At 38.0% G+C, this 27,794-nt stretch overlaps 1 protein-coding gene across 9 annotated transcripts; it reads right to left on the minus strand.

Annotated features, from left to right (window-relative positions):
• On the minus strand, positions 1 to 27,242 carry UBE2D3 (ubiquitin conjugating enzyme E2 D3). 9 transcript variants are annotated; one of them, XM_034442188.3, is made up of 9 exons: positions 26,719 to 26,856; positions 25,761 to 26,118; positions 7,980 to 8,043; positions 7,803 to 7,834; positions 6,967 to 7,044; positions 4,624 to 4,729; positions 3,349 to 3,442; positions 2,892 to 2,941; positions 1 to 1,507 (listed from the first exon to the last, which is right to left on the minus strand). In XM_034442188.3, exons 2-8 carry the CDS (start codon positions 25,782 to 25,784, stop codon positions 2,893 to 2,895), a joined length of 447 nt encoding a protein of 148 aa, XP_034298079.1. In that variant the 5' UTR covers positions 25,785 to 26,118; positions 26,719 to 26,856; the 3' UTR covers positions 1 to 1,507; position 2,892. The 9 variants fall into 9 exon arrangements, with proteins under 9 accessions (XP_034298079.1, XP_034298081.1, XP_087731535.1 ...); XM_034442190.3 differs by lacking the exon at positions 2,892 to 2,941 and having other exon boundaries at positions 26,719 to 27,242; XM_087875405.1 differs by lacking the exon at positions 25,761 to 26,118 and having other exon boundaries at positions 187 to 1,507; positions 26,719 to 26,815.
• Positions 27,243 to 27,794: the final 552 nt, after the last annotated feature.

Raw genomic sequence — 27,794 nt, forward strand, 5'->3', positions numbered from 1 at the left:
TTAGTGGCACAAGTCAGTGCTTCTTAAAACAGAAAACACTGTAGCAATGACTTTATTAATTTTTTAGTCACCCTGAAATAGTGACCCTTGCAGCAAAAATGTTTGTTAATATAGGTGGTAGCATGATAATCCATTGGACAGCAAAATCCCACATTGAAAAGTCACTTCAACACAACCTCATGACAATTCCCACATCAAAACAGTACTTTATTTTGCAATTTTGCCTCTTTACTCCCACAAAAAGATCTTTCAGCTGTCAAGTATACAAGGCGAAGAAATGCTTCTCAGTTAGCAAGCTGGGTGCATTTGGTGAAGTCTCCACAATACACCTGTACATACATCAGCTGGATTCCAAGTCTGTAATTGAAAACTTGGTTCCCAGGACCTTGTGTAGCTCACTAAAGTCTACACTACTAGGTTAGCTTATTAATTCTGCATATTCCAGGGCTGATCAATGTGTCAACCTGAACACAGACCAAGTATTATAACTGAACATGGCAAAAGGTTCACTCTACTAACTTCACATCATTATTTGATGTCAAACAATGAGGCAAATCCCAACAAGTATATACAAAAACCACCTTTGCTTTTACAAAAGACTTTGTTTCCCATACTGATTAATTCAGGCAGCTAACTCATTGGTTTATGTAACTTTATTGAAGAAAATAAAATCAATTACTAGGAGAGCTATTAGTTGATCATTCATCCATTGACAACTTGCATCGTTTATTCAGTGCTATATTAAACTGCTGTGGAAGATAGATTAACTAATAGCTCCAAGCATCCTAACAAAATTTAAATGAGAATTACAAAAATGTTCCGAGACCCTATTTTGGAATACAAGGGATGTTGGACTTCCAATCTCCATTCTCTGTAGAACAAGAACTGGTCATTCCTTTATTGACATGCATAAGATACATCACGTGTTCTGTTCTGATGATGCTACAAGTTCTGTACCAATTCTCCAGCCATACCAGTTATGAGCACAAGTATGTCATGAAACCTCAGTCTCTAACACTGGAAGGTTTTAAAACAAGATGGATGATGCTACAGCAATGCTATTTCCTGTGATGTGAGCAAACTGAACATCCATCTCCCCTCCCTTTGGGTGATATCTTCAGAAGAACTGTTAGAGCAGTGAGGAATGATTTCAATCTCATAACCAAGTTAGAGTGAAGACATTGGCCACAACACACATGCTCCATTTAAAGAATTCTGAATCTTGGGCAATTGTTCTTGTATAACTACTTTACAAATTCTAAAAAGCAGTTATTGTCCAAAGCTGGAAGAGCTAAAGTCTTCTCAGATGAGCATGTGCATGAATGGATAGAGGTAAATTTAAAAAAAAAAAAAAAAAAGATGAGGTCTGATAGGGGAGCAGCCGGATAAGAAAATCAAAAAAGAACAGTAATTTAAAGTTTATTCCAGCTATAATGCAGGTTATTCTGACTTAAGGTAGCATCACATGGCATACTTCTGAGTCCATTCCCGAGATATTCTGTTGTACCTGGAAAAGGAAAAAATGCTTTTTTAAAAATTTAAATTTTTTAAAAATATTATATATATTTTACATATAGACAGACAAACATATCAGAAAAACCAGAGCCAGCAATAAAAATGTAACATATTATGAAGTTCTGTGCTGGCCTTTGACTATAATAAAGGTTTGATCTGACATGACATAGTTCTTTGCAGTACCTCCTGAACATAATCACTTATACTAACTTTACAAAATATTTAATTTATTCCAATGAAATCTGGAAAAAAATTAGTTTCTAAAACAGAAACAGTATGTAAGTCAATAACAGGAATTCCCCAAATCATTTTGAAAATGGTTACCAATGAAGAAAATCTACTTGGCTTTCTGGAAATGTGAACAATGTGAAGGGAAGTTTTACCAAGTGGTCATGTAAAAAAGCCATATTCTCTTTAAAATTTTTAATAAATTCAATTTTTTAAAAAATTAACTAAAATCTACTTAGCTTTCTTAGTACATAATATTCTTATTCAAAATTTTAGGATAAATTGAATAATTCATTCCAAAAAGCAAGACAAATTTTATGTCTTGCTTTTTGAATGAGACTACTCAATTTATTTGATTAAAAGTTTTAAAGAGAATATAAAAACCAGGAAATCAGAATTCTTGATGTGAAGTATTCCTATAATTTCCTATGATTCAAAACAATTCTATTAACCGGTATCAACTCCAGTATTCACTTGGTCATTTGGATAGCATTAATAAGAGTGTGAATCATCAATATAATAGTTTTGCCGCTATTTTAAAAGTTTTGCAGTAGATTCTGGACAAAGCACCCTTGCCAATTTTGATATAGTATATAAAAGTACACAGTATTGCATATTAGAAATCATGTAATATGCAAGTATAAGAGGATATTTTTTCTAGCAAAACTTCACACAAACATCACAAACAAACCTTTAGATACCAAATATAGCCAGCCTCTCGCATAAGCAGGGATTTTAAGAGAACTGTGCAGAACTCCACTGAAATCAAGTCAGTGCTAATTTACATGCTCCGTTATTATGTTAGTGTCTACCTATACATGCCTATAGGCTTTTTACTTCTGAATTTAATCTGCTAAATAATTTAAATTATAAGTAGAGTCACATTTGTGCTGAATAGGACCCAAAACACTTACCAGCTAAGTGCATTTTTCCAGAACCAAGAAATATCTACAAAACTTTTAAATATTTGACTATACTAATCTAGTCATGCAGATAGGCTTCCCACGCTGAATACAAATCAAGCAGTTAAAATTTTGTATTTTCAATAATTTGGACAATCTTTTGTTAGTTAATCCAGTGCCTTAAGCATGCTGCACTCAAGTGCTGAAGTCCCCACATCATTAATGCACCATGAAGTGCAATCTTACCCTACAGCATAGCGTATTTCTCTGTCCACTCTCTTGCTAACCTATTGTACCTAATTAGATAAGTATATTTAGTAAGATAAGCCAATACAGCCCTATTAAATTTATCTGGGCAGATTTAATTGCAAACACAAAGCAGAACTACTAATTTTGATATAACTAGTTTACTTTGAAACAGAAATATTGAAATTATCAAAGTAGCACACAACTTTTGTTCTACCCAACTCAAAACTATTACCAGAGAGTTCATTTATAAATTGTCCATAGCAATTTGAAACTTGAAAGTAATTTTGTACAGTGTAAAAATTTTATTCTAGCATGCTATTGAAGCATTCTAAATTAAAAAGCACAAATATTTTATCCATTTTTTTAAAATAGCAGCAATTACTCAACTGTTCTAGCCACATTTCATCACTATATCATTTCCCCGCCCCCCCAAAAAACACAAAGTTATACTTACTTGTCTCTGTCTGTTTTATAGATGCGCGCAATCTCTGGCACTAGGGGATCATCTGGATTTGGATCACATAACAGTGAACAAATGGATAAGAGAACTGAAACAAATAGAAAAGAGCATATAAAAAATTGTAAATAATTCAAAGAACAAGTTATTTACTTTTGCATGTGCAAGTAGAACATATAGTCCAATTTATTTTACTTCAAAAAGATTGTCTCTAATTGAGAGAGAGAAAAAAAAGCTTAATTTGGTCACCAGAAACTTTATACTTAGTTTGTTCGGGCATGCCCCTATGTAACCCTGCACCATACTATTCTGAATATTCTGATAAACCAAATTGTTTGAGTTTGAATTCATAGGTTTTACTGCTCTGTGTGCCAAATCAAGATTCTTTGGCTTCTTAGAAATGTTAAAGCCGTGTAGGTGTAAAAAATAAAATTAATTGCTTTGCAAGAAGCCACTTAGCTTCTCTTTAATGACTGAGCCTTAACCCTTAGAGATATCTGGTTCTGTTTCAACAGGGACTGGCAGTTTTTAACATCAGTGAGAACATGGAACAATTGTATAAAATTAATAACAACAACAACAACGTGATAGGGAAGTGAAACTACAAAAAGCACAACAGCCTCACCATGTGACTGCACAGTTCAAGCATTAACTGAAGCATCAACCTTGAATTGAATTCCACTTTGTTCATATAACTCTATCCCTATTAATATTTTTCAGGATCTTTTTCTGAAAAAATGGAGAGAAATCTGTGGGGCAACTGCATGGCTGGGAAAAGTATTGGTGGGCAGTTGCCTCAAAGTAACAGTCAAATATTATGCTAAAATAGAAAGGAAAGTAAGACAAATTCTAGTACATACAGTACTAAGAATGTGCAAAATTTGTCAATGTAGGAAAAGATCATTCTGGAAAATTCAAAAACAAATCCTTTCAAACCATATTCCGGGGCAATTCAGAATTACCTAATTAAATTCTACCGAAATAAATTCTTCAATCTAGAAGCAGGGTAATTCCATAGGTTGTCCAAACCCAAAACATAGTTCTTTCAACCAGAATATTTTGAATCATTTCAATTTGCTAACATGCCCTTGGAAGGACATGATCTGGGAGGAAACAAAAGATTCAGGAGTTCTCTAGAATATTCTGTTCCTGGAATGACAAATTTTGTATAATCTAAATATAAAGCACACACATTCAAGATGCTTTTTGTCAATAAAATACAAAGAAATCAATTATATCAACTAATAGCAACATTCATCCAAATGCACTTACCTTTAGAAATAGTTAAAGCAGGAGACCACTGTGACCTTAGAATGTCAAGACAAATGCTGCCATTACTGTTAATATTTGGATGATAAATTCGTGTCGTAAATGCAACCTAAAAAATTAAGATCAATCTGCAATCAATATTCAGATCCTTTTCAGATTAAAAATGCTAGTTCTCAATATTTAAAATATACATATTTCTGCTTAACTATATCAAAGAGAAAAATGTCTGCTTGTTAAACTTCATATAAAGTTATTTTTTAATATACATAGCTTGCAATGTAATTCTACAAGTGGAATAGTTCTGTACAACCCCTATTTTTCTAATTAAGAAAAACCACTCTGTCAGTTTCTTCAGAAATATATTCAGGGTTTGTGTAAAATCTAATGCATGCTATATCACAGTGATGGCTAACCTTTTTGCCATTGCGTGCCAGGAGAGGGGTGGGGGGTGGGAGAGGTTTGTGTGTGTGCGTGCCCACACCCATAGTTTTATGCGGCCCCCCTGCGCATGCACGCGTAACCCCCCCCCCGGCACGCAATGGCCTGGTAGGCCCATTTTTCTTTCTTACCTGGCTCCAGATCCTCTCTATGCATCTGGGAAGGGCGAAAACAGCCTTTCCCACTCCCTCGGAGGCCTGAAAGGGCCCATTTCCCAACTCCCGGTGGGACAGGAAGTGACTTTTTTGCTGTCCCCAGCCTCCAGAGCCTCTCTAGGAATCTCTGGAGGCTAGGAACAGCAATAAACGTCACTTCCTGTCCCACCGGGAGTTGGGAAATGGGCCCTTTCAGGCCTCCAAAGGAATGGGAAAGGCTGTTTTCGCCCTCCGCAGATGCATAGAGAGGATCGGAAGGCAGGTAAGAAAGAAAAACGCACCTTCCCCATCTACCCTCAGGCCCTCCGGAGGCAGGAAACAGCCTGTTTCCCTACTTCTGGTGGGCCCAGAAGGTCCGAAAATCAGCTGGCCGACGTGCATATCATACGCGCAGAACTGAGCTGGCATGCCCACTGATATGGCTACACGTGCCACCTGTGGCACGCGTGCCATAGGTTCGTCATCACGGCTATATCACATCACCTTTCTCTAGGTTTGGTATTTGAAACTGCATGGGCAGGTGTGAGCTATTTAGTACTGGGGGAAGTATCAAAAATAAAACTTACAATTTTTATCATTTGGAAATATGTATCTTTTCAATCAACTCCCAGAACTATTTTTACAATGTTTTGTTATTCTCAGGGTGGTAAGAAAAATTCACAATGATGTTACACATGAGAGACTCAAAGAATATAGAAGTGTCAGTAGTCTAAACAGTGAAAAATGGCTACTATATTTTTTAAAAACCCACAATACATTGTAGCTGTATAATGTTTGTCACTAATATATATTATAACGGCTTGAAAGCATGTTCAGTAACTGCATCTACAATCATAAAGCAAATATAAGAAATTCTGTAATTATTTGAATGTAGTAGATCTGTAACCCAAAGGGTAAATCAGTGTAGAGCAGGGGTCACCAACCTTTCAGACCTGAGGGACCACTAAATTCATAATTTTAAATCCCATGGATCACTAATATGATCTGCCTAATGACTGGCTGGGTGGGCGTGGCTAGGTTGTCATGTGACTGGGTGGGTGTGGCCAACTTGATGTCACTCATGTCGAGGGGCACCTCCCTGCCTGGGCTCCTTAGGGCCCCAACAGAAAGCAGTTGTTGGAGCTAAGCAGCCACCACGAGAAAGAGTTGGCAAAACAGTTCAGTTCAAATTGGATCTGACCAAGGAGGCGGCTCAGTAGAAGCACCTCACTGAGGACTACGAGCATAGGCTTTCCAAACAGAGGGAAGACCTGCGGGAGTGCAAGGCCAGGTACAGGCGCCTGGAGGCTCAGCAGGCTGAGATGGTCAGCCAGTTGCAGGCCATGATGCAATCCCACTGGAATAAGGTCCTCCGGCTCTTCGCCACCAGCAGCACTTCCCTCCAGCCTTCGCCCAAAGCTCTGTACCAGGAGGCCGAAGCAGATCCCAAGTTGGAATTTCTGTCCCCCTCCAACCCACACAAAAAGACCCCGGGAGGGAAGACTCTCTGCAGCAACACGAACATTCATTGCATGTATCTGTCCCAGGAGCCGTAGTTTGATGGCCCCTGATTTAGTGCAATATAAAAAATGCAAATAATATTTCTGCGGACCACCAACATTTTCTTACGGACCACCAGTGACCACTGGTGTAGAGATCTGAAGAAGCTATTTCTTTATGCCTCTTTGGCAAGCCAAAATGCGTTAGCAATGGTCACAGTTGCCTATCCATGCAGAGATTCTATGTTTTAAATTAAGTTTCCATTTTTACTTACCTTAGGTGGCTTGAAAGGGTAGTCTGTAGGGAAATGAATTGTCAGAAAGAAAACACCGCCTTGATATGGACTGTCATTCTGACAAAGAAGAAAATTCAGAAATTAAAAATTTCTGTAGGAACTACCGTTTAGGAGACACTGAAGAGCTATAGTAGCTAACTAAAAGTAAAACTATCTGTAGCAAAATGACTCATGTACTAACACTTAAAAAGCACATTTAACAACATTAATAATCGGATGCACATGATGATAGGCTAACTTCAACATTTCCTTCTGCATAGCTATTCCTGGAAATTTTCAAGAATATAGCTACATGTTCCGACATACTAGAGAAGACAATCATGACATTAATGGACCGCTTTTGCCAGTATCAATATTGTTTCATAAATATTAAATCTAGCCAACAGATCAGTTTCATCTGTAATATTAATATTTATAGACTATAATATAGTTTATTTTATCATGATGTGCAAACTTGCCATAAGGAATAAACTCTGACTTAAATAAAAAGTATGATATACATGAATCCCCCAAAAGAAGCCATTATAGTTTTTCACAGGTACAGTGTTACATAGAGGAACTATCTTACTGAAAGTGTTTTAAAGAAGTAAATATGTCTGAAATCTTAGGCAAAAGTATTTCCATGAAAATTGTACATCAAAGATCATGATATTAGCACATTCTAAAGAATGTACAATGAGAAAAACAGTAGTCCAATGAAAACGTGCCAAAATCTGTAAACTTTATATCACATATAAGAACATAATAATGTATTTCCGGAATAACTTTTAAATAGCTGACTTTAAAATGAATGTTAATAAAACTGCAGTACTTACAGGACCCATAATTGTAGCTTGCCAATGAAACACTGAATAACAGAGTGAGAAGGGAAGAGAAAAAGGAAAAAATGTTATTTAAAGGTTTCTCTCTCCCCACCCCCCAAAAAAACCCCAAACCATATTGGTTTACAAGAACCTGTTTAAAAGAACCACTATTTATTATTAACAACTTACTGTCATCTCCAACAGGGCCTGCAGAACACTGAGCTGGTGGGTCACGAGCCAAGTCACTAAGTTCCTGAAATAAAAATAATACTGTCAGAGAATTACATATTTCTGCCCCTTGCCCCTCCAAAGCATCAAGTCCAGACAAATGCTTTTATACACCAGTTATCAAAAGAAATCAAACCTGATCTCACATCAATAAGCTAATTATATGTATAACAATGCAACTATAAATATTGAAAGCGTTGTGGAATGTCCAAACACTGCAAACATTTTACACCCATGAATCAAGGGAAGTCTGAAACTTGCTTGCTGAAACACTTTTGTACACCCAAGCCATGGTAAATCCTATAGTGCAACCATTCTAGATATAGTGCAAAGAGAAACAAAAGCTCTGTTTGCCACCTAATTTTATCATAAGCACTTATTGGGGAACTACAAGTAGACTACAAGTAAAAAGGAGCTACATTTTAATTTAGTTTTCCAGCAATCTTAATGAAACCTAGGAAAATTCATATTTTCTCACAGAAAAGTTTTCCTTCTGTTTCAAGAATGTCAACCTTGACCTGAAATATATTTTAAATTCTGTCGCCCTATCTTAGAATTCTTGAATGAATTAGAATTTTTCATAATAGCCGAGGCAGTGTATGGTAGAATATTAAAATTATATTAATACTTATGATGGTTGAGGAAAGGAATTGATGATCACGGGGCGTTGTAACTGATTGTTAGTACAAACCCCTTTGCCAAGCACCCAGACTGTGATCACATGACACACACATGGGTGTGTGTGACAGCAAGAAATCTGAAGACCATTGTAACCATTTGTTCAGCACCATGGAATTTCCAATGGTTCGAAGTCAAAGTCTACTTCTGAAACTTTTAAAAAGGAAAGTAAAAGGCAACTGTGGATGATGTCTACCCATGGGTGAGAAGTAAATATAGTAGACAACTCAAAATAACATTCCTAAAGTGTTTTGTTTATTGTTTTTAATTAATGGGGCCAAATTTATATATGTATATTTTAACTGTATTTTAATATTTGTATTTGATGTTTTTACTTGGCTGTTCACCGCCCTGAGTCCTCAGGGAGAAGGGCGGTATACAAATTCAATAAATAAATAAATAAATAAATAAATAAATAAATAAATAAATAAATAAATAAATAAATAAATAAATAAATAAATAAAGCCATAGCACTTTGTCTGAACACATAGAATGCTCAAAAGTCAGGCTTCACTGAAAATTATATAAATTATATTAAATGTTCAAACTAGCTGCAATTTTCTTCTAAACACTTATATATTTGACACATGATCTCTGAACATGTGTCTAAGTACAATAATATTTTCCCTAAAAATATTAATAAAACATTTTGTAATTGCCCTATAATCTTTATACAACCTGCGTATAAAAATACAGTCTGTGTGGACTTGTACAACATATAACCTAATCTCAAATCCTTTAGAGTTAGTCATGGTTTGTATATAACATCAACTATAGGAAACATTGAAGGAAGCAGGGCCTCAGGAAGTTAAATTATTCATCTAACTTCCTCCATCTGAACTTAAAAAGACATATTGTAAAACAAAGTATCAGCCTCCCGATTTAATTGTTTCAAATAATGCACTGGATTCCACAAGGACCTATAGGCTTTTAAGAGCAGCTGTTAATCAGTGGTTTTTTTGGTCTGCAAGTTGTCTATCTGCCCTAAAAAAGTAGTCTTGCTGGGAAGTCCTATTATAGTGATAATCCACAGAAAATATTTTGCAAAATAAACTATATATACAGCATTTTAAAATTTTCTTTTGCTTTAAACATGCTAACACAGGCAGGCTGACCATCAGCACCTCCATGGACCAACTAATTAAGTTCAAATCAGCACTTGGTCATGATAACCAAAACTAGGCACAGAGCTGTCTGCATATTCAATATCTCCCTCCATGTTATATTATAATAATTTTAATAAAATTGAAAAAATATGTTTCCTCTTGCAGATGTTTATCTACTGGATAACTCAAGATTCAGTAATAACTTTGCTGATTTTAAAAATTGCCTAAAAACTCTGTACAAAAATGGTTTTCAATTCTTTTAAGAACTGAAGACTCATTTCATAGCCCAAAGCTTTGTAGATAATCTGAACTTTATACCTAGCAGAAAGTAGAGATATGCAGTATTTCTTTCGCTGAAGCCTCTAATTAAGCAGATTTAACATCTTCAGCCTAAAGTCAATTAGTCCTCTCCCATCACTTATTTTTTAGTAACATCTTGATTAGGATGTTTTAAAAATCTACCTCTAAATACTGTTCATTTCTAGTAATCTTAATCCTTGACCATGGCGTTCAGAATTTATATTGATCGTATGTTTCTATGATGTAATGCTATTTTTTAAATATCTGAATAGACAGATACTTATTCATTTACATGCCTATGCCAAACTAAGATATGCCGAATTACCAATGTGGGATTTGTCAACATGTCTTTTGACACATACCATGCTTTGACCCACTTATTTTAAATTAAAAGAACTTTTATGAAGTAGAAAGCTGGCATACTGCAAAACTTCATCACCATCCTTATTTAAAAGGAGGTCCTTGTGTCCAATCAGCATTCCTAAAAAATACTCTAGAAGCAATCTCATCAGCTCAAAAGATAAAAGATGGGGAGGCACAAAAACTATACAGATGCATACATTAACTTAAAGTCTGGTTTGAGTAATTGAGGAAAAAAGGCTGCTAAAATTACAATATATTCTCTATTGAAAAATACAGGGAAGAATAATTGCTAACAAGATGGTTCCCTGATTTCTCACAGTAGTTACATAAACTTGTTAGCTTTGGAAAAATAACAAAAAACGTTTGTTTACTAAAAATCTACATATATACTTTCCTTCAGTCTAGAAAATACACATTCTTTAAGGTAACACTCGGTCTCCATTTATTAATACAGCTCAAAATGCACCCTCAGGCAATTTGCTATAAAACAGGGTGGATAAAAATCAATGATTGTTTTAAAAAAATCAAAAAAATCAGATTTTTTTGATTTAAATCGAATTTATTTTAATAAAAAACTTTTGGGATAAAAATCTATCGTAAGATAGTTTTCTATTTAAGATACATAAATAATTTAGTTTATTCAGCATGAAATGGAGCTTAGTTATGTAGCATGAGGCTGTATATTCTGCAACACTGGGACTATCGGTGAGTCAACAGTGGGTCAAAGGAGTAGCAGAGATGACAGTTGCTCTTTAAAAATTATGATTTAAATCGAGTTGATTTAAATCAAGCCTTTTTACTAGTGATTTAAATCATGATTTAAATTGTGATTTAAATCAACTCGATTTGAATCAAATCCACTGCTATAAAGTGAAAAAGAAAGGGGAATCAGTATCACATTACAGTATGTTTCTTCTAGTTACTGCATGAGTTTCCAAAACTGCCATTATCTTAGGCAGTTATGCTTAAATATGTTTAGCCCCTACACCCGTGATGGTGAACCTATGGCATGTGTGCCAGATTTAGCACATGAGCCTTCTCTGTGGACATGTGCGCGGTCGCCCCAGCCCAGCTCCAATCACATTTCTCCATCACGTTTCACTCAATCAATTCCAACTTCTCGCAAAAGAAAAAGATCTCGCAAAGTTGGAATTGATTGAACTTTTTCACTCGTGCGCTTCACAATGGGGGAGACGGGGTCCCATCCTCCTCCTGAAGCCCATTACAACGTGGAGACAAAATGCGACCCTGCATTGGCTCGGCAAAAAAAAAAAAAAAGCAGTTACTTTTCCTGCAGAGCTGCCTGTTTTGGGATGCCACCCCCAGCTGAGTGTGGGCATGTTGCTCCCGGGCTCTCAGCTTTTGGACATCATTCCCACCACCCAGCACCAGTTCAGGAGTCGTCCCCGCCCCCGCAGGGGGGAGAGAGAGAGAAACAGAGGAAGGCAGAGAGGAAAGAAGGGGAGGGGAGGGAAAGATAGAGGGAAGAAAAGAGAAATATTACAAAACTTTTTCGTTTTTATTGTTGCTAAACGTAATGTTTCAAAAGCAGAAAAAGTCACCCCAAAAGAGTCTTTGAGGGCTGAATGCCAAGAGGCACAGATTTCCTCTGCTTTCTGCATTCCTACCCCATGCTGAAGCCAACCAAACAGGCCGGGGTCTCCCCGCTACGTGGCCCTGCCAAGTCCGCTTGCAAACTCCACCGAACGCTGCTTTAAACATTCGGCTCGTACTTCCCTCCCGGCCAGTGCCGCAGTAGCGACAGGGGAAGGTGCCTGCTCCACTCTTGCTGGCTCCACGCCACTGCCTCCCAGCCAGAGTGCCACATTTGTTTGCTTGCTGGTCAACTCCAAGGAGGGAGCTGCGCTCAGGCTCCCCACCGTGGGGGGAAAGGGAGAGGGAAGGGTTTTTTTTTTCTCCCCAACAGGATCCAGGTTGGAGTTGCCTTATTTTGTGTGGATCTCTAATGCTTGGCTTTGCCTGCCAGCCTCCACTCCCCCTCCACATCCCAAGTGGTTGGATTCACATGACATGTGAAGCTGGACAGGAGAGGATGGATGGAGATAGATAGATAGAGGGAAGGAGGGAAAGAAAAAGAGAGAAAGAAAGAAAGAAAGAGGGAGGGAAAGAGACACAGAGAGGGGGGGGGAGGGAAAGAGAGAGAGAAATCTTGCCATCACTGCCCTACACTGAATAGATGCATTTTTCCTAGAGCAGAATTCCCAAATCTTTTCAGTTTGGTAGCCTCACACACACCCCCATGGGGGACGGGTGTTTTTGTATGAGGGGCAGTTGCATGCACACACACAGTTTCATTTGTGTGAACGGGGCTGCAAGTGCCGGCACTCACCGTCTGTGCAAGTGGGGCTGTGTGCACTGGCACCCACTGCTCACATGAATAGTGCTGCGCGCACGCATTAGCTCATCAGTCATATTACTACTACTACTACTACTATTATAATTATTATTATTTAATTTCTATACCGCCCTTCTCCTGAAGGACTCAGGGCGGTGAACAGAATAAGATTTCATATACATGAGGTGACAGCTCCTGTGCCCACAGAGAAGGCTCCCCATCACGGGTATAAGGTCTCCTGCTTAAGTAGGGGGTTGGACTAGAAGACCTCCAAGGTCCTTTAAAACTCTATTATTCGTAACTCTGACTCAGATTAGAAATTCTGATGGCAGACCCTCCCCACAGTCACATGAGCAAGTTTTAGATGCTTGACAACACAGATACATTTATGCGTATTTGCAGAATTCTATAGTCATATGACATTTTACGTTACTTTTGCAAAAAATCAACACTTACTTCCAGTTTTCAACAAAATTGTGCCCATAAATGAACCATTGATTCACTTAGTGACAGTAGCATTTGCTTTATGGCCGCAGTAAAATTGGGTTGGCCACACAACTGACCCATATTACAACCATCACTTATAGGACTGTCGAAAACTACCTGTTATCTGCAATGCCTTCAAATAGAAGACAGGATACACCACTTTTCCATGCACTGTTCTTTGCAACTGGTATTTGGAGAAATGATCCCATCAGCACAGAAGTAGCATTCACCCTTCAAGACTTCAACAGCTCCCCATGAAATATTATCTAAACTCCTTTTAAAGACAGTCCAATTAGTGGCCACTATTTCTCCTTGCAGTAATGGAATTCCACAGCTCAATCAAATGTTATATGAAGAAGTTTCCTTTTCATCACTTTTATTTACGGGTAATACATTCATCTTTATCCTACTTGACTTCTCAATGACTTTTGATATCAATCTTGGTATCCTTGGGCTTCTGTAATCTATATGGCTTATCCTTGAAGAGTATCTGCAAGCTCAGTTTGGTGATTCTCTTGCAGACATTTCATTACCAAACTAAGCAACATCATCAGTGCACTGATGTAAGTTTTTTTTATATTTGCATAGCGTTTTTTATATCTTCATTTTTATCTATTGTTCTGCACTGCCCAGAATCTCTTTAGATTGGGTAGATGGCAATATATAGATTGATAAAACATAGGTGCTCTAAACCTACTACAACTGCCATTTATGAGAAAGCTGTGAAAGACTTTTCAAAAATCCAAGCTCCCCTTGACAAAAGCTCTTGGTTTGTGATTTACCAATCAGCATTTACCAATTTATCTATCAATGTGATTATGGTGCTGGCCAACAAAACAGGAGACTGTTAGCAATAGCACTTAGACTAATATATTGCTTCCTAGTGCTGTACAGCACTCTCTGAGCAGTTTATAATGTCAGCATATTGCCATCAGGGTCCTCATTTTACTGGCATCAGAAGAATGAAAGGCTTGTGCTGGTCAGGATCAAATTTCTGGCTGTGGGCAGAGTTAGCCTGCAATACTGCATTGTAACCATTGTACCACCATGCAGTGTTAGTTCTATTCCTTAGCATGAACGCCAGCTGGGTAACTTTGGGTCAGACACACTTTCCCAGCAACCTACCTCACAGGATTGGGGGGTTTTTTGGGGGGGGGGGGAATAAGAGGAGGAAGGAATTATTATAATGTTCACCATTTTAGTTACATATGAAATAATAAAGGTGGGGGGAAATATTGCTTTCTCCTTCAGTAAGGTTATCCTATCAGCCTTTTTTTTACACAAATGGTAGAAATTCTAGTAAAACAAATATGCTGACAGGTCTTTAATTCTTCGAAATCTTCAAAGGCTCCTTTTTAAATAAGTAGTAAATCATCTTATGTCAATTCAATCAGCAAATGAAAATTGTGATGACCCTAATTTGAGTTAGTATGTCAACACTAATTGCAATGCAAAGGATCTCTCCCCACCCTTAACTCAGCCTTTAATTTAGCACTTATTTGTCATTAGTCAAAAAAACAGCTTTCAAATCTGCACTCTTACAAGCATTATGCACTTAAAGTTATTTCTAATTTCAATCACCTTAAAAATATCTAGAGTAGTCAATTTCTCCAATAAGTGGTGTGCAGGCTCACGTTTATCAAGATGTAGCATGGGGTAAGGATAATGGAATCACACAAGGCTAGGCAACATCATCAGTGCACTGATAGGTGCCAATTTATAATATGAATTTTAAAAATCATGCAATGCTATTCTTCTTACAGAGGCTCATATTATTGTTTGACTGTTATTGTTTGTAAACACTATGTAAGCAGAGGTGGCAGGAGTGAAAAAATTATAAAAGTTTAGGAAACTCTGGACAGTTCTAACTAGAGGGATAGGAAACTGTGTGGAATTCAACTCCTACAATGTTTTAATATGTATTTCTTGTCAATTACTGTATGTTGAAACAGTAAATTTTCAAATAAAACACTAAGATAAAATAACGGGGGAAGAAAAATTTGTCTCTATCATTCATACTAGAAAGAAAAAGGGGCTTACAATAGGGGCATCCTGAATATAGATAGCACTGTACTGGGAAGGCCAGTCAGCCAGTAATTGCAAACAACAATTCATCACAACCACAAACAATCTATGTCAAAGACTTGTGCAGCAGCTGTCCAGATGAAGTCAGAGACACTAGCACAAACCTGTAGTCTTTTTTGTCTGTCTGCCTGTCTATTTATCTAATATTCAAACTTACAACTTTGTAATCTTTGTAATCATACAGAAAGAACACAGGATAGTCAGGAACACAGGAATATCACAAGGTAAAAAAACAGTATACAGAAGCATCCAGAAGAAAAAGGCGGGAAAAAGGAAAACGCCCCCTTTATACTTACGCAACCAATCATAGCATAGATTACCTCATGCATGAGTCAGCAGTCTCTAACTAATCAACTACAACTGTGTGTTCTGGCCTATTGTACATTTTATTGTTCCAGCTACTAAATTCAATCTTTATCTATTATTGCCTCAAATTATTTCAGACATATTTGCAATGAACAGTTCTTGACTCATAAAAACTAGCTATCATAGTCAAAGAAAGATTAATGCTTCATACACATATATTTAAAAGATGCTAATTCCAACAGTGGTTTCTGAAAGGCAAGAAAAAGAATCAGCAGAAACGAAAACATTGTTCATTAGTGGAGTTTAAAGAACTGTGTCACAGATACATTTTCAAAATGCTTTGGATCTCATGCAAGCACATCTTCTATTATTCCTTAAAAGAGCCCACGTTTTTCAGATTCCCTTATAAGCCTGTAAAAAAAAATGCTTTAAAAGCCACCTTAGCTTTAATGAGAAAAAGTGAGACTGCTTTAATGAGTAGCAAAATGTGCTGCACTTACGGTCATGCAAGTTCCAAAGCATATTTCAACACTTGCACAGACCTATAAAAAAGTCTAAGTCCAAGTTATATGTTTGCAGAAAATTGAGACTATAGCATTATCATAAAGATGAATGTTTGAGAACAAAATTACCAGTTAGCCCAGGGGTGGGCAAATATGGCTCTTTTACAATCTCTTTTACAAATGTGGCTCACGAATTCTGGGAGTTGAAGTCCACAGGTTGTAAAAGAGCCACATTTGCCCACCCCTGAGTTAGCCAACTTTGACATTGCTTATGAAACATGAGCATGTTATCTAATTCTAGCCCTAATCTTTAGTATACAATTTTTGGAATAAATAATACTGCCATTTCTAGGATGTCTGAGTATTCTTAAAGACTGTTAGGTTTTCTGTCATTTCTTAGTAATGATAAAATTAAATAGACTGGGTAAAACAATAAAATTAAATAGAGTAGATTAAATAGATATGTTGCATAGCAAAACAAAACTAGAACAAAGTAACTCTTACCAGAAAGCTAGGGTAATGAAAAGTCATTTTACATAATTAAATGAAGATTGTGAAAATGTTCTGCTGAGGAACTCACTTTACTCACCCCATGTTTTAACTATCAGGGAATAATATTTGACAATTGCTTCCAGATCTGGAACCTTGATGGAACTACGTGATGTATTTTCTTTACGGCAATTACAAATGGTTATAAACTACTTCAGTAATAGAGTCAACAAATCTTAAGGTATTTTGGCAATTCTTTGTCAATAGTCATTACAGGGAACATACCAAGAATGACTACTTTTACTAGTTCAATACTGAGAAAAATTGGTGGTATAATACATCACAGCACACTTCAGCACTTTTTCTATGAATCTGCATTTTCAGCAACATAAAATCTTGAGTTAGGCAATAGGCAGTAGAAATGTGTTATGGCTAGACAGGAAAAAAACCTAAGGTAGTACTGACTGTCCTGCAAAACAAATCAGGAATAACTAGATTTGGATGAATCAGCATTACCTAAGATTCCAAGTAGCAATTAAAATTGAGAAGTGTGGAGTGTATGTGTATAAGCATATAATGTATTCTAATATTAATGGCCTTGCTTTTGGAGAACTACTTAACAAAACATTCTGGAATACCAAGTCTGCGACTTTTATAAAATGAATTAACTACTATTGAACTATGATCTCTCTTCCTTAGTGCCACACATTTTACATAAAATACAAAACCACCCTTTAAAGATATGTGATAGAAAAATGGAGACAATGCACTGAATTACTAATTCGACTAATAAACACAGTGCTCTTTGTTATCACCATTGTCATGACTTATTTGTTACTTACACACACACACACACACACACACACACACTCTAACTGGATCCCTGTGCTTCACTACGCAACTATGTGATCGGGCTAGATAAATGGACACTTACAGCTTGAATCCTCCCCTATCCTATCCCCTTCTCTCCCTCAGCCTTGCCCCACAGAAACGTCTCCTATCGTATCCCCTTATCTCCCTCAGGCTGTCTAGACCCTTCTCTCCATGAGGCTTGCCCCACAGAAGCCTGTTCTATGCTATCCCATTCTCTCCAGTTATTTTCAAGTTGGGAGGGGGAATATAACGTCTAACTAATTAGCATCAGAGCGTGTTATAATAATATAGGAAATATTAATTGCTCTGATGGTTCATTTCGGAAAAATCCTTTCTTATTGAATACCTAGAAGCCAAGAGGAATATATGTGGCAAATTTCAAGTTTGTAGGCTTTACGGTTCTGGAGATTTTGTGATTAATGTGAGTGGTTTTTGCTTTCATAGATAGATAGATAGATAGATAGATAGATAGATAGATAGATAGATAGATAGATAGATAAAGTTCTATCACAACCAAGATTTACAAGTCTTGAATACTTCATAGGTGACATTTATTAATCCACACTGAATTATGTAAATGACTACTACAGAATTTAAAATGTAATTCTGGAATTGTAAGGATGTAACCCAAAACAGAATTTTGGAAATCAAATTAAGAGTTTAGGAAATTCTGCTCTGCTGTTCTTGGCCCTTTCTTATGTAATGAAGACTCACTGTGGAAGTTTTATCAAAATTAATGCAAAAGTCAGACATTTTAGCTAAAAGGAATTTGCAATAAAGAGTATTGTTTCTTTTTTCAAAGAACCTCAACATGTACATGTAAAATATAGAAAAAAACATATACTGATTAAAACTGTACAGCATTCAATTATTTGAAGACAGAAAAGTGCCTTGAATAATGCAATCTAGCATCTGTCTAGAAGTAGGTTCAGGTGCCAACACCTTTTCCTTGAATTGCACAGGCTGCTTTAAATACTTGCAGAAAGAAGTTATAATTACATAATCCAAAGTGCCTTTTTACCTTCAAATCCAAAGTATTTTGGTGGTCTTGCAAAGTTAAACAAAGCAAAACATGGAAAGCTACGCAAGTCAATTATTTAAAATAGTGCCAATACAAAATACCTTGAAACCTTCCAGATATGTAATTCAATAATGAAAATGAGGAATAAAATGTTTTATTTTACAAGTGTCTCTTTCCCAACCTATTATTTTGACTTCTGAAGAAAACATCACCATCCAACCAGTATATCATTATGTGTAACCAATGTATAAATATATTGTACTACAAGCAGCTACCATAATTGGGGCTAACTACTCAGTTTCTAAATTGGAAATCATGTGAGTGCAACTGTGCTTTCTGTCTGGAAAGAGATAAGACTATAGGTAAGTCCTCTAATTATGATCACAACTGAGGCAGAATTTTGGTTTTAAATCATTACTATTATATGTTAGGTCACCACATAGCCAGGCTGAGTTTTATGACTCTTTATAACAATCATCGAGTTACCACAGTTGTTAAGCGAATGACAAGGTTTTAAGTCCAAATCCAGTTTATCCAATGGATGTTTACCAGAAAATGGCAAAAAATGTTGCAAAGCACTATCATGTGATTGTGGGATCCTGCAACCACTCATAAATGCAAGCCAGTTGCCAAATGCCTGAAATGTAATCATGGAACTGGTACAGCAGCCATAACTTTGAGGACAGGTCATAGGTAACTTTTGAGTCTGTTGTAACTTTGAATCGTCAATAAGCAATCAGTTGTATGTTGAGGACTACCTGCATTATTTCACTTCTTTGGTTTGTTTGCCTGCTAACCACTCCTCTGCCCTTTAGAATGCTTGGGTACCTGCTTATTATCTTGTACATATCAAAAACAATGTGATTGCACCAATTGCCTGGAGCTTCCTCTGCAGTGTGTGTGTCAGAAGATTACCTACAGAAATGGCTTGCTTCCTCCATTCCCCTGCAAAGAGATCAGAGAGGAAACAATTTCAAAAGAGTAATATAAGTAGTTCACATAGTGTGTTCACAGCCCTGGTCACACTACTTTTGGTATGTAGAAGAGCAAACAGCTTATTCTCTTGCAATCCCTTTTGTAACATTCTACAAGCAAAGTCAATGGGGAAGATAGATTCACTTGACAACTGGGTTCTAACCTAACAACTGCAGTGATTCACTTAACAACTGTGGCAAGACAGGTTGCAAAATGGGGCAAAAATCACTTAAGAAAAGTCTCACTTAACAATAAATTTTGTGCTCAATTGTGGTTCTAAATCGAGGACTATCTGTACTATCTGAAATTTAAATACTAATTTAAGGAAACATATAATTCCCCTATGTTCATTAAGGGTATTTTAATAATGATCATGTTCCATGATTTCTAACCCAAGGTCCACAAATATAGTTAACTCCACAATTCCTTTAACAAACCAAAAGCATCACTGCAGCTAGTTTTAGAATAGAATTAATCCCTGTCATATTGTACTCAAAGAATATTCCAAATTTCTCCAGTACTGCAGGATGACAACGGCAAACATGAGGGCATGCAAAAGACCCCCTTTTAACAGCCTAGTAAAATTTCTTGCTAATAAAGATAACTGAAACATATATTGTACTCCACTCTTTCCAGAGAACTAGTTTAGTGATATAATCTTAGCGATAAAATATTTTGGATTATAGATCTTCTCCAACACAATTGTGAGCAAGTAGGGACCAAACACTCATGGCTAATAACTGCAAGATAAAGATACAACTAATTTTGTTAAGATGTGAATGATTTATCATTACCAGCATTATCATTGTTTTTAAAGCATCTTTGGGATTTCTTTCAACAGTTAAACCAAAATGTAAACAAATTATAAACATTTGGTCTACAGGAGTCATAAGTCAATGTAAAATAACCTAGTTTCAATTTCCAAGAAAAAAACTTTATTTGCAACTCTCCAGCTACTTTAAGAAACAAAACACCAGCTACGCCATACTATCATGCAGAGAAGGAGTGATATTTCATTTGTTAATCTGTCCATAGAGATTTCTGAACATTAAAAATTATTTGGAAAGAAATGCAGGCTAGAATTCTGATGTGGTAAGTATCTCTGTGCAAATGAAAAACTAAGTATTCCAAATATAAAGAACAATTCAAACTGATCTGATTTGCTGTTATGTGTAAAGATGAATTCTTAAGATAACACTGAATATTAACATGTGTTACCAAGAAAGTTTCGAAGACATCCTGAACTAGAATTGCAAACAAAGATGTCTTTGACAGATCTACCTAGATGTTATTATAAACAAAGATTATGAAAGCAAATCTAGCACATAAAGCAAAACTGACAGGAAAATATGCAGTAGAATGGCATGTAGAGCAGCCCAGAGTAATGAAATTACTCTGTAAAGGCAAGATTACTGATGATAGTTTACATATTTCTATGGTATTGCAATCAAAAGAAATTTACAGCAGCTTACTTAGAACAAGTACAGATTGAAATATCCATGGGAGGAATAAAAGTACAAAACATTATAGAGTACATGAATTACAGATAAAAATAATTAAAAATAAACATAGCAACATTTACACAGCAGGGGAAAACTCTGTAAAACAATCTGGTCTTTAAGAGCTTCTGAAATAGCAACAAAAAGGGAATCAGTCTGGTCTCTACATGGGGCTGTTCCACAATGTCAGCAAGTTAATGTTTAACAATTGTAATAGCATTTAAGAAACTTAAAACATTTCAATTTTCCGCCTCTATCAAACCAATATAGTGAATAATATAAACACAATAGACCTACTGATCAAATTGCTGTGAGTTTCCTGTCAATATGGTAAAGAACAGGGTTGGGGCAGTGGAGACAAAGCATCCTATTAGGATAAAAAATATTTTCTTTTCTGATATAACCAATATGAGAAGAAAATTAGTTAATCCAGTATTTACAATACAAGATAAATTTTAACATCTAAAATGAATTATTGGAGAGAACAATTTGGCACTATGTTCTGTACAACATACCAAATTTAGTATTATCAAATCAGATTCATAATTATTTTAAAGCCTGATCTAAAAAAATTAGGGAGAATAGACATAAAAATTGAGTCACATTTCTAATATTTTCTTTAGGAGGCAATAGATTTACTAACACTACATTATAGTCACAATCCTATAGATTAGCTAAGGATAGCAACTGATTCAAAAATATCCAGTAAAATATACAGCTGAATGGAAGCTACATCAGTAGTTCTCCTGATTTTTTGTAACTTTTATTTCCTCCAAACAAATATTAATTGAAATTAGAGGCTTCAAATGACAAACATTTTAAATATCTTGGAATACAAAACCATACAATTATTAGAAGGTAGTTTGGTATAGGATCATTCAGTACAATAAAGAAACCTTCGAAGATTTTAAAGAGTACATAAAAAAATGAGGCTCTGTAAAAACAAACAGAATTTTAACATAAATGCAAAAGTAAAATATGCAAAATGACGTTTTACCAAGTATGAACAGCTAGTTAAGTATCATGCATATCAAGTAACAGTGATCTATTCACTAGGAAAGCTATAGATGCAACTCATCCAAATCTTTACGGGACTAGTTTAAGCTGTTTTTTAAGATATCATGCAGACTGCACGCTAATAAAATGGGAGACAGAATCATGTTGCCATGAGTTCTTGAACCAAGAAAAACAAAATGAACCATGAAAAAAATTAGTAATGTAATGGACTATAATTGTTTTAGGTTATCAATTTACTATGTGCTCTTTTACATCATGGCTACACCAATTTCAATTCTAATTTCACCTATCTCATCAGCAATATTTTATGACATTATTATACTTCAGGAGACATACAATCTGTCAATCTTCTGGTTTGTCATAAATAAAAAAACCACACAATGCAGTATAATGTCTTTGTATTGCTGTACATTGTATACTGACTGGTCATTATCTCCACAAATCATTATTTCACTAAACACTTGTGAATATATTTATTTATTGTACTATATAACTAATAAATTTAATTTTCTTTATAAAACCTTTGGTCGGCTAACTTGCCCAAGGTGAAATGTTAGCATCTGTTAGCTAAATCTTTTAAACTGAGTTCTATAAACTAAGCAAACCACTATGAACAATTAGCAGGTAACTGAATTTTCTGTCACATTCATAAACAGGACAGGTGGCAGGAACTACAATTGCCATTCTATTGATGCTGCCTTAACTAAAAACTATTCATTTTATAATAAATCAGTATGGTTAAACATCTATTCTTTGTTTTATATAATTTTTTGTGTATTAAATGTGTATATTAATGTACTTTGCTCAATTCTGTTTGGATACTTTTGTTGAGAGAATAGTTAAACAGACAGCAACTTCTATCATATTTATTTGGCATTTTATAAATTCCAAACAATCAGTACTCAGAAGTAATACAAAAACTAATTATAGATTGCTTGGTTTAACCACACCCACTGGGATGAAGGAACAAACAAAAGTAATAAAGTAGGATATACCACACACTTTACAAAAAAGTATTCCTTGAATTAAACAAACCAAGACAATTAGTAAATAATTCTCATTTTTATAGCTGAAGATCAAAACATATTTATATTATGAAGTAATTTTACAAATGTTCAGTTTGTAAGTGGTATGCAATCTCTAAAATTTGGCCAATATATTGAAAGAAAATGGAGAATTATTTCTTCAGTAACCATGGGCAAGGCCTGACAATATTTTGAATTATTGCATCTTGACTGTTGAATAAGTGGGGGGGGGGGGTGGTAAGAAATCTTGAGTGTACCTGGTTATCTACTTAAAGCAGCAACTCCTATCCATAATTACTTGTTTACTAGATAAATAGTATAGTTGTTTCATATAAATGTGAGCCAGTTGTTTCTATTCACTTTTAACTAAGCATGCAAGGGTTACTTTTAGGATTTTCATGAAGAGATATTTGTAGTGGTTTCAAAGATTATAAAAAAAACTGCAACAAATGTATACAGTAAAAAGTAGCAAACAGGAATATCAGAGATCCTTAGATAATATTTAAATAATGGTTATGTGGTAGGCAAACATTATTTCAACTGATTCACATTTTGATAATTTGTAAGGGTATATAAAATGTTTTCTAATTCAAAATGTTTCAAACTTCAGTTTTTTCAAGTTTGGAATAGTTTGTTCTGCTGTTGTTAGACTAGTTCTGATCATTCCAGAACTGTCCCAAGCTTAGAATACTTCTAGAATGGTTGAGAAAAGTTTGGAACATTTCCAGGATATCTGGAATAACTATTTTAAATTGAAAATATTTTGCACACTACTAGTTTCTTGCTCTGGCCATAAGATCAACCTTCAGCTATTTGAAAAAAAAAAAAGCCAGGAAGCATTTCTCAGGCAGTCTATATATTACATTATAAGGGAGTTAACTGATAAAAATGTATTCATTATAACTAATCTAAGTAAACCAGATAGAAGTGAGAAATCAGCTCTGAGAGTTCTAGAACATTTCAGATGTATTGATTTCAGTTAACATCAGTTAGTTACATTACCAAAGATAATGCTATTACAGCATACAAACTCTGAATTCTAGAACTTGGTTATTACAACTATATTCTTATTTATAGAATCCCAGCTTCAATAAATTAAGCTACTATCTACAAGTAGACTTTAAATCAAATCTGACTTTCTGAATAAGATGAAATGCAATGCAAATAATATGAGAACGTCTTTTGTCAGGGCTATGATTATCTTTCAATTCTTTAGCATTTACATACATTAGGAAGAAATAAAAACGTTCAAGACTCAAAACTGCTAAATATTCTGCCTATGTTGTTGTGAAAACTAATTAATGCTGGGTGACTCCCTTCAGTTGTTATTCTCTCTACTGCAGGGGAACAAGTTTTAGACAAAAGCTCACATCTATTCAGATTTAACGTTGAACCCAAACTTTAGAAAACGTGCGTGGCAAGTAAAAGGATTATAGTTCTATCTAAAGTAAAACCTAAAAGGTGGCGCAACTATTACAACTGATCTAATGCTTCACATGCACTAACTATAAACAGCTTTTATTGGGCCGGAATACCACCAAGCCGACCCTGAACTTGCCAGAAAAACGCTAGGAAAAAGAGAAGGAAAAAAAAAAACCCTCCAAACGTGGAGATAGCTAAAGGTTTAAGCAGATCACTAGCACTTCCAAGACCTTAGCCCTTTGTAAAAACACACTGACCCTTAGTTTACAGGAACCGTCACCAGTGAAACTGGGTGACAAAGTTACCTAAACCGCACCCTCTGCCAGAACAAGTGAGCCTCTAACTCAAAATAGGAACCAACTTCCTCACAAACGACACTCGGTTCACATTAAGCTCCTTACTCCACCCTCCTTCTAGATTGTGCAAGAACCGACATTCTCGATGCATCACAGAGCCGCCACCACATACTTCCGCTCCTTGTCAGAAGCGGAGGCAAAAGACAAGGATTCCGCATTTAACACAAAAAAGGGCTGCGGGGCCCGAGATCGCCAAGGCCAGGCCGATCGGCAGCTGCCGTGGAGGCGGCCGAGGACGGAGACGAGCGTGCGGGTGTCAGTCCTGTTATTGCTGAAAGCTAGCGAGGTAAAAGAGGGAGAGAGAAAGAGATCCCGGGGAGCGCCTGAACTGGCAAGCCCGCCGCCATCTTACAATGCGGGAAAGAAGTTCCCGGCCAGAGCAGAGAAACGACGGAGGGGAGGCAGACGCCACACACACACAACACACACACACACACAGAGAGGGCGGTGCGGGTTACTTTTCCACGGCTCCCTCAGTTAAAGGCCCGGCCCCGGGTGGGGAGCTACGGTAACTGGAGGCTTTGTCATTTCAACCAAGGCAGGTATAGCGGGTGGCGGCAGCCCGATCGCCTCGGCCGGACTCGGTGGAGGACGAATCGGCTCCGGATACTCCGCGATCCCCGCTGAGCCCCCAACGGTCCCCTAGGCCCGTCCCGGCACCTTCCACCCCCTCAACCCCACCGCCGGGCCCGATTGCGGGCAGCCGGGAATCCAGCCTCCCGTAACGCTCCTACCGGGCCCGGCCGAACCGCCGAGCGCCGCTGCGGAATGGAAGGAAGGAAGGAAGGAAGGAAAGGCGGCCGTGTTCCCTCCCGGCTCCTTCCTATGCCCGGCGGCTCAGCCAAGCCGGCAGGCCGAGGCCGCGTCAGGCCCCCCGCTCACCTTGTTGATGCGTTTCAGCGCCATCCTGCCTTCTGCGCGGGGAGAGCGTGGCGGTGCGGGTGGTGGTGGTGGTGGTGGTGGGTGGCCGCCGCGGCCGGGGGTCACTCGAACTGCGCCTCCTTCGCCTCCGCCTCGTCGGGCCTGTCTGCGCCGCCGCTGCCGCACTCCCTCCCTGCGGGTGGGGGATGGAGCCGCTCGCTCGCCGCCTGCCTTTTCCTCCTTCCTCCGGAAACAGCCGGGGGCGCCCGCCCGCACCGAACACCAGCCGCGACGTCAACGGCGCCGCCTCTTTCGATCGGCGGATGTCTCCCGTCTGGCCTCTCCGGCAAAAAGGTGACGAGGGGCCCGCGACTACCTCCTTCGGACAGGAACGGGGGAAGAGCGCGGTTAAACTCAGGCGCAGCAGCCGCGCCGCCGGCGAGGCCAAGAAAAGGGCGGAGTTAGATATAGGTCCCGCCTCCTCCGCCACCGCCCTCCCCCCTGGGGCGGAGGCGGGCCTAGAACGCGCGGCCGCGTGAGGTCCCGCCCCCCGAGGGCCTTCCGATTGGTGGAAGCCAGCAACGCTCAACTGCCGCTATAGGAAAGGAGACCCGCGCGCTCATTCGGTGGAGCGAAAGGAAGAGATAAAAAGGGGCTAGAACATTCGCGCACGCGCCCTTCGTCAGATTTACTTTTTTTTTTTCTTCATCGCATTAAGCGAAAAAAAAAAAAAGGCGCACAAACGTCTCCGCTAAACCTCTCGCGAGATAAACAGCGCTTGTCCCCTGGTAGGGGAGGGGGAAAATGCCCGGTTTCGCTCATCACCAGGGAACGCGGAATGCGCGCGTCGAAACGTGAGCACGTGGACGCGCACAGCCCTCCCACCCCCACCGTCTTCCCTCTTTTGGAGCCCCTCCGCCTTCTCCCCCCCCCACTCGCTCCCTGCGCGACAGTAGCCACGGCCTCCTCGAACACTTACGATCCTGCTGCCGTTAGAATCGGGATGAAGCGCTTGCGCGCTTTCGGCCGCCTCCCGCAAATACGCCGCTCGGCCCCTCTTCGGGATTGCGCACTAGCTGAATGGCCGTCACCGCCGGATCTATTTAGCGAGGAAGGTCTGGCCTTGTATCCCTCCGCACAGCTGGGCTGGGGCTCGGGGGGCGTCCGTCGCTTCGTTGGATCAGCCCCTCGCCCTCCCCATCCCAAATGGGGTGCTACCTGCTGACGGCTACGCTTCTCGGTATGCCCAGAGTGTTCACGAGCTGGTTGACTTGACTGAACCTTAATGAAGTTCAGAGTCTGGAAGTGACCGAGATTTAGGTTGCCCCTTTTTAAGAGCAAGGAATTGTTTTTCTCAACCCCGACTCGAACATATTGAATTTCTGAAAAATTATACACGTTTGAGCCTTACGATAGATTATACTCTGAAAGAATAAGGTGCTGACCTAGAAAGCGGGAGACTTGAATTCTACTCCCGCCTTGGCCATGAAAAACCGGCTGAGCGACTTTGGGCAGTCACTGAATCTCAACCCAACTCTCCTCACAGGGTGGTTGGTGGTTGTGAGGAAAATAGGAGGAGTAAGGAATATTGATAGGTTGGCCACCATGAGTTTTATATAAAAAAACAAGATAAAAATCTTTAAAAACACACTTGGGTTCCTACGTGTTAAAAATAATTAACTTTGATTTAGAAACCATGTTGACTGGCCTCACAAAACATGCTAAGCTACCAAGAAACAAACATGACAGAGATAACCTATGTTCCTTCTCCCACCCCCCACAAATCCGTCAGTTTTTAGTATCCACATATGTTGTATTCATGCATTAACCATGGTTTTCTTAGCCATGGGTTACTCAACAAGACTTCCTTGGGTTGTATAGCACCTTGAAATTTAAAGCACTAGCCCAAGCTATTTGGGTATATTTATTTCAATTTTCATTCCATTTCTTCCTAGGACAGAGAGAGTGTGACTGGCCCAAAATCACCCAGCTGACTTCTCTGCTCAAGGCAGGACTAGAAGGTGGCTCTCCCCACCCCTTAATCACTTCACCAAA

Source organism: Pantherophis guttatus, chromosome 8, assembly GCF_059756535.1.
Source record: "Pantherophis guttatus breed Tessera chromosome 8, ASM5975653v1, whole genome shotgun sequence".
Taxonomy (NCBI): Eukaryota; Metazoa; Chordata; class Lepidosauria; order Squamata; family Colubridae; genus Pantherophis; species Pantherophis guttatus.

What these genes read in the sequence shown, in the direction of transcription:
- UBE2D3 (XM_034442188.3), bottom strand. Translation starts at nt 25,784, where the DNA reads ATGGCGCTGAAACGCATCAACAAG. An exon ending in AAGCTACAATTATGGGTCCT is followed by an intron (nt 7,045 to 7,802) that starts GTAAGTACTGCA and finishes CTTCTTTGTCAG; the next exon opens with AATGACAGTCCATATCAAGG. An exon ending in TGCTTTAACTATTTCTAAAG is followed by an intron (nt 3,443 to 4,623) that starts GTAAGTGCATTT and finishes TATTTGTTTCAG; the next exon opens with TTCTCTTATCCATTTGTTCA.